We start from the raw sequence: 8,018 nt of genomic DNA, 5'->3' as shown, positions 1-8,018 counted from the left end.
GGTCCCTTCCTCCTCTTGCTCTCTCTCTCCCTCCACTCCTGCACATCTCTGTCACACAATTGCAGACTCGCAGCGGCTCTCCCCCCTGAGCATCATCTCCACTATCGGAGATCCTCCTCGTGTCTTGTGTTCTGCTGGGTGGACGCACGCCCCACAGTCACCATTTCTGCCCCGGAGAGCTCCAGGCTGGCAGCACAGCCCCTTCCCAGGCTGAGCATCGGGCGGAAGACCCTGGTGGCAGCTGCAGTGGGGGTCATGCTGGTCCTGGTTCTGGTGGTCCTCATCCCTGTGCTCGTCAGCTCTGTGGGTGCTGGTGGCACAGATGACAGCGCGAGCCACTATGAGATGTTGGGTACCTGCCGGATGGTGTGTGACCCCTTCCCCAGCACGGGCACCACAGGAACAGGGATCCACATGGACACATCAACCAGTGGCTTCCTGGTGGACAATGAGGAAGACCTAAGCGATCACAGCATCAGCCCTTCACTGCCTACATACAGCACAAACGGCCCACAGGGAAAACCAGGACGTCAGGGCAAACCTGGACCTCCAGGACCTCCTGGAGAACCGGGTCCACCGGGCCCAAAAGGGCCTCCGGGGGACAGCGGAGACATAGTTCGGACGGGGATCCTGGGAGCGGTTAGCACAACCACCTACAACACCACTCCTCGAGTGGCGTTTTATGCAGGACTCCGAAACCCCCAAGAAGGCTATGACATTTTGCGATTCGATGATGTGGTAACTAACATCGGGGGGAACTACGAGGGAAAGACGGGCAAGTTCACCTGTAAGATTCCAGGGACCTACTTTTTTATCTACAACGTTTTGATGAGAGGAGGAGACGGCACCAGCATGTGGGCTGACCTGATCAAAAACAATCAGGTGGGTGATGCTTTTGACACACGTTCTGTGAAATGCCAAAGGTGTAGCTTTTTAAAACCATAAAGATCCATTTTTACCCCATTGTCTATTGGCAGCAAATAAATAAATAAATATTTCTTATTCTTTTTATGCTCAGAAACATGCCTGTCACAAATTCAACATTTAATTTCCCTTTGTGATCAATAAAGTATTTCTGAATTGAATTGACTTGAATAACTGAGTGAAAACTGTAACATTTGGCTCATATTTTAACATTTGCTTGTCCAATTTACTTAAAATAACTGTTCTAGATATCTTAATCTCTTTTATGAATATATATTTCCTCATTTGGCTTTTCTTATCTTAACAAATTTCTTCTCCCCTCTATTGAATTGTAATATAGAACAAAAGAAATCGTTGAATTCCTCATCATCTTAATATTTTTGAGTATCTAAAATATCTCAATCTTTCTATTTCTGGTGACATTTATGGACTCTCTGTTCAATATTATCCCATTTAGATTTTAACTCCATAACTTCACCTGTAGATCTTTATCTTATAAACACTTATAAACATGGTAACTGTAACTATTAGTTTAACTAATCTGCAAAAAAAATTTGGTCCCAAGAATAGTAAGTTAAGTACTATTTTAATGCAGCAATATTTAGGGTTGTACAAGTGTTTATTTATTTATTTATTTTTACTATAGTAAACACAACAGTGGTCAATATTTTAAGTTAAGGTGTAACCAGTGATGCATAATGCTTACTTTTTTCTTTACTTTGGTAAAACAAAACAAGGCAGAATGGGTCAAATCCAACCAAAAGCAGCTGAAATCTGTGAATACTTGAGACCCCTTTTAAAAATACTTACCTGCCTATTTTAATAGCTTAAACACTAAGTGTATCTAAATGTGGATTGACGCAGACAATGGAAACCGTTTTGGCATTATCACAGAAGCTAACATCTGCATTCTGCCTTATTTCCACTACAGCCAACCACTGCCAAGGAAAATGAACGGTGCTCCTGGATTAGCTGCTTTGCAAAGGCCAGCCAGCAGCATGTGAAGTAGCATCGTGCCAAGTTGTTCAAACTTCTCAAACTGCATTTTCTTCAGCTATTTCGGATGGTTTATAAACAATTTGCAAATAGGCAGATTTTCTGCAAGTGACTTGGAGTCATAAATGCACAAACACTGGATCTATTTTACACTATCACATTCTCATAAAGTAATGTCTTTTGAATATCTGCCCTTCTGGAGTGATCAGTATGCAGGGAAGGGTTAAATCATGCAACCACAGTGTGATGGCCTCGCTTAGGGAAAGATGCAAACAGTTTCCAGGCAGTCTTAATTGGGTATTCATGTGTGCAATGATTTTAGACTTGTCTGGTGTTAAAGTCTGGTGTAATGACAATCCACACTGGCATGCTGCCAGATTGAATTTCTATGGATTTTTGCACATCATGTGATGATGTACACGTTGACATGAGTAGAGGGAGTGCTGCGCTATCTCTGCTGAGCACACATCAGAAAACAGCCCGGGGTTGTGGCTAGTTCAAAGCGGTTGCCCTTTAAAATACAACAAGCTTTATGGAGTCTTGGTGTGCCAGCACGCGTTATCAGGCCGGCTGTCGGGCCAAAACGTTTGATTATCGATTCATGATATTTGCTAAATTCACGGGTGATTTTGTAACGTCCTAAATGGCTGCGGGCGATGACACCAACCAAACAACATATTCATCTGAGCTTGTAAACATCTCATCCAGGCTTCAACAGACTAAACAGGGAGCGGACACAATAACATTCCAGATATTTTAAAGTGTCTTGTTCATGGAAGTAATATTTTTTGTAGAACATCTTACAAAATATAAGACCATAGCTTTGCATTTGGTGCTGCTAAATAGAATGATGAAGACAGAGCGCACTAAAAAATCATAATGCTGTCTGATGGGATCACATCAGTTTCAAGGTGTTCATGTTTTTCTCCTTAAGGAGGCGAATATTATAAGACATAAAACAAAAGCAGCTCCTAATAAATAACTTTCTCTACGCTGACAGACATGTCACAAATACTGTTTGTATGGCTGTTATGTTGGTTTATTTTCACTGTGTTCTGTTCTTTACTGTAGGCTTGATTGCATTAAAATTGTTTTAGGAGATAATCTCAGTCTATGAGAAAAGTCCTTGTGAGAGCAAACACAACCAGATTATTGCCCACCAGGAGATATATTCAATTACTTGTCTGATCTAAGCATATCAGTTTGTTGTTTCGACCAAGAAAAGACAACTTCCTGTGATATTTAATCACAATAAAACAAAAGAGGTGACTCTCCATCAGAGCACTGAATAAGAAATGTCACATCCAACCGTCTCTGTGGTGAGACTGAGCATAAAAAACTGGGCATAGCACATGAACCACTCATTTTTTAAGTATTTGTATCTTTGGAGGACAACAAAGCTAATTTTTTTCCAAGTTAATGAGTTATTTCTAAAAGTGCCATCTGTCACTATTTCTTCAGATTTCACTCCATTAACTCTGTTTCATAAATTTTGTCCCACTGTTATTTTTTTAACAAGATAGTATAATTTTTATGAATATAAATACAAGCTCTGTGAAAACTTTATTCTATGATGCCCCATCCAGAGTTTCTGCTGGCTCTCCAGGGAAGAGTCACTGAGCCAAAGGTTTCTCCTATTATTCAAAATTCAGTGGCATCTAGTTTCTCAGGGGATCCGTGTCCTGGTTCAGCACACCAGAATCAAATGAATGGGTCATTACCAGGCCTCTGCAGAACTTGGGGCTGTAATTTAGACATTTGAGTTGACTGTGCAGGACGAGAGACTCATCTAAAACTTGGACTTCATGAACTACAGAGCTTTGTAAAAGTGCTCACACCACTTTCCACTTTCTATCTTTTTACAACCATAAACTTGAATGTATTTAGTGGGATTTCATGAGACAGATTTATACAAAACAGTGCAATACTTTAACAGAAGGGATGTGACACATGGTTTTCAACATGTTTTACATCTTTTGCAAATTTTCAACGGGTATAAATACTATTGGAAGCCAATCTATATATTGAGAGATTACAGAAGCAAGAGCAGCAATAACAATTTTGACATGTTCATATTGTAATAAATAAATGGCACACAGAGTACAAAACCTAAAGCATATCAACAGTTTTATTCAACATCTCTGAGTCAATGGTAGATATTGTGGAACACAGTAGAAGCAGCTTAGGACGGCTAAAAATTCATCATCATGCCGTCATCTGTCCTGTAGCTTTCCATCTCAAATTGTGCACATATCTTCACAACTCCATTAGAGGATAATGTTTTTATTTTTGGTTCAGCTAACCTGTCGTCACAATCTTTGTCAGCAAGCGGATTAAACTTTTATGGATGGCACAGTAAAGCTGGAGTAAAGCCTCAGAGGGGATCTGTCTTCCAGCAGCTGCATGCTAAGGAACTTACCCCGAGACAGGCGAGCAGATTTGGGGATGATGCGCCCAAACCAACACCCTCCGTAATTACCCTGTGTTGACAAAATGACACTTATGTGTGGCAAAACGTGGCAGTTTCTAGCGTTTCACCCAACAAAATGAGGACATGCGAGTGGAAGATGAGGGGAAGGGATAGTATGTACTGACTTTGTTCCTCACAGGCAGACTGACTCAAGTTTGACCCGTTTGGTTGAGTCATAATATAAAAAACAAGATATTCACCAGGGGGGACGCACTCACACAAAGTCAAACTTCTTAATTCAGGCTTTACTTTTCTACAAGTTTTCTTGTAATGACATTAAACCTTATCACTTCAAGAATAAACTGTTAAAAAAAAAAGGTTGATACTTGGTTTTCCTTTAGTTCTATTTACTGGCAGCATTTTCTTTCTATTTCTTCCCACATTTCTTCTGCTTTTGTATTTTTCCCCACACATATAGATCATCAAGCAAATATAATTAATATCAGACAAAGGTAAACTGAGGAAATACAGAGAATGAGTTTTCAAGTGATGTCGTCGTTATTAAAGGAAAATAGCTACCAAAACCAACATGGCCCAACATGTGAAAGAATAATTGCCCCCTGAGCCTAATAACCGGTTGTGCCAGTCTTGTGCCAGCCTTGTGCCATCAAGCGTTTACAATAGTTGGCAATGAAACTTCAGCCCACGCTTCTTTTTAGGAAATGTCTTAATTCAGTCACATTAAAAAGGTCTAAGGGGATGAACGGCCTGTTCAAGGTCACAGCATCTCATCTGGATTTGAAACTGCACTTTTGTACAAATATGTTTTTTCCATAATTGTCAAAACTGTCATCAAGGTCTGACAATATAGTATGAGACGGATAAGCTGTGAAAAAAATTAAGCTTTTCCTCCACTTCATTGAGGCATATTAGAACTGAAAGACATGCACCGCTCTTGGTCAAAAACAACCAATCAGAGCCAGGAGGAAGGACCTGATGGAAGCTGTTAGCACATTGCTGCTCAATGTGCTAACAGCTTACCAATTACCATAACTTCGTAAGTTAATGTACCATCAATTGTAACAAATTGTAATAGTTGATGGTACATGCTGCCACCTTCCATGACTGACTTGTGGGATCACGTTCTTTTCCTGAAACACAGTGGTAATTTTAGACGTAATGGGGGAAAAAAGCTTGCCGCACCGAGACAGGCGGCTGAAAGCACCATTAGCTCACATTACATTCTGTGATCCCTTGATTTTTCCACATTGATGGCTGATGTTTCTTGAACTTTTTTTTTTTTTTTTACAAAAACTTAATCTTGTAAGGAGTTTCTGGGAAATTTGAGACAGGCCTTTTGCTTCTTTTTATCACCTTTGTCCAGTCTTTTTGTCATCGTTAAATCAACTTAGCTAAGGCAAGTTTGGGTTGCAGTTTTTTGATCTGGCTTCTTCTATGGCCTCCTAAATAAATTTTTGATGTATTCTGGGAGAAATGTTGACAGGCTGGCCTCTCTTGGGAACAGGTTCCCCCTCTGTTCCAGGTTTTCTCTTTTTGTGGATAATGGCTCTGACTTTTTGAGATTCTGCAGCCTACTTCATGTTGCCAGACAAGTTCTATTGAGATGATTCCTTTCTGGTATGAATCAGACTTGTGACCCAACTTTTCAAATGATTTTTTCTATCATTGATAAATGATCATTTAACAGGAGGAGTAATTTTTCATAAAAGGCCATGATGTCTTTCATTTATTTTCCACACCAATAATTGGAATAATTATTTCAAAGCCGACATTTTTATCGATTGATTATTTGAAACATGCAAAAACAAAAACAGGAGAAATTTATGGGAGGGCAAATACTTTACTTTTCGACAGCACCTTTTTTTAAAATTAATTTTGCTGATCAGCAAAAAGGGAATGTTTTCGGATCCTCAGTGACTAATTCTCTTCTCTAACCTCCTATTGCATTTCTTTGTGTTTAAAATTCCAGGTCAGAGCCAGTGCTATTGCCCAAGACCAAGACCAGAGTTATGACTATGCCAGCAACAGTGTCATACTTCATCTGGATGCAGGTGATGAGGTTTTCATCAAACTGGATGGGGGCAAAGCTCATGGGGGCAACAGCAACAAATACAGCACCTTCTCTGGGTTCATCCTCTATGCCGACTGACAACCGGGCAGAACAGGAGGCTGGGAGGTGAAAGGTCCCAGCCGCAGACATTTACTTCCTGACTTCCACTTGGCATTCTTGCAGTGAGGTTAATGTCACAGTCACCGCTCCACAGTCTTTAAAGTAATGTAATGATGATGCACGCTGCAGTTTTGTAGTTTTCGCTAATCTCTTAATCTGTTTCAATACAACATGATTACGTACTGGGTGCCTATGCTGCTAACATTATGGACATGTGTCATGCGGTAGCAACTGTGACAGCACAGAGAGGCCATGCCATCATTCCTCAGCTGTCATGTCAAATTCAAGTCTGGAAATCCCACAGTGGTGGAGGCCTCAGTGTTAGTAAATGTGCTCTCTGGGTTTATGTTATGGTTATGTCTTTGCTTTCACATGCTGTCTGTGTGATAAGATGTTTTCCATCAGTGGAGGAGGAGTCCTGCCTCAAGACATTTGTCAAAAATGTGGATGTAAGAATGAGACCATGATGTCCGAATGCCAGAGCGTAAGAAAAGGTTTCAATGTGATGATTTGAAAAGGCGTGTCATATATTAGACCTACGTTACATCTTTAATCTTTATTAAGGACAGTGCACATTAATGAACAATCAACACTACTGTATAGACTGTAAATGAGCCAGATTATAGCATAATTGCTAATTTCCATCTGTAGTCCTAGACAAGGAGACCCAAACAACCTAAAGACATTATAAACATACAATCAAGAATTAACAAACATTTAACAAACATTAACAAACATTAACAAACATTCAGATTAAAATGCTCGGTTGATTAGCACCTCAATATGTAGTGTTATACCGTACACAAATGGAAGCACAAATCTAATGTCCTAATGTAAGATTTTTCAATATAAGACAAGTTTATTTTAAGGCTATTGACACATCTTTACCAGGAGAGCCAATAAAAGTGGAGGGTGATGTATGTAATATTTGGCATATTGTATAACATGTAAATTCGATATTAACTCTGTATCTCAATACAGACAAAGCATTATCAACCATATACATTTTATTGTGTTTCTAAAAAAAACATTATGTATTGAATGATGACTGTGTAATTTTATTATTTCATGTGCAGGTTTAATTATTTGATCAATGCATGCAAAGTCAAAATGTTTTGTTTCCATAAAATGATAAATGATGATTTAAAACTGTTTTAAAAAGCTAAATGTGGCCATTATTTGCTGCCTTTACTCACAAACTTCAATTAAAAGAATAACTCTTTTAGCATTTACCAACATTATACACAGTCAGTGTCACTCTTCTCATCAGGTTCACTGATCAGCCACTCTGATCTCCTCATTAAACTGTGAAACAAGCCTTTAGTCCTTCAAATGTTACACAAAAAAAGAATCTCAGCAGCACAGCAAGAGGCAATCAACACGGAGGAGATCACAGCTACGTTAAATACCAAATGAAGCGGGGGATTATTGTGATTTACAATCAAAGATGATACATTGGTTTTGGTCTTTTAATACGTGTGGATGTGGTGAGATACG

The 8,018-nt window shown here is 39.5% G+C and overlaps 1 protein-coding gene across 1 annotated transcript; it reads left to right on the top strand.

The window, feature by feature from the left end:
- Positions 1–7,522, top strand: LOC129368351 (C1q-related factor-like). Its single transcript, XM_055043280.1, has 2 exons — positions 1–882; positions 6,321–7,522. The coding sequence occupies exons 1-2, from the start codon at positions 256–258 to the stop codon at positions 6,498–6,500; spliced, it is 807 nt and encodes a 268-aa protein (XP_054899255.1). The 5' UTR covers positions 1–255; the 3' UTR covers positions 6,501–7,522.
- The last annotated feature ends 496 nt before the right edge of the window (positions 7,523–8,018 follow it).

This window comes from Poeciliopsis prolifica, unplaced genomic scaffold, assembly GCF_027474105.1.
Source record: "Poeciliopsis prolifica strain line A6 unplaced genomic scaffold, Auburn_PproV2 SCAFFOLD018, whole genome shotgun sequence".
NCBI lineage: Eukaryota > Metazoa > Chordata > Actinopteri > Cyprinodontiformes > Poeciliidae > Poeciliopsis > Poeciliopsis prolifica.
The sequence above is the reverse complement of the archived record's forward strand: the minus strand, read 5'-3'. Positions and strand labels throughout refer to the sequence as shown.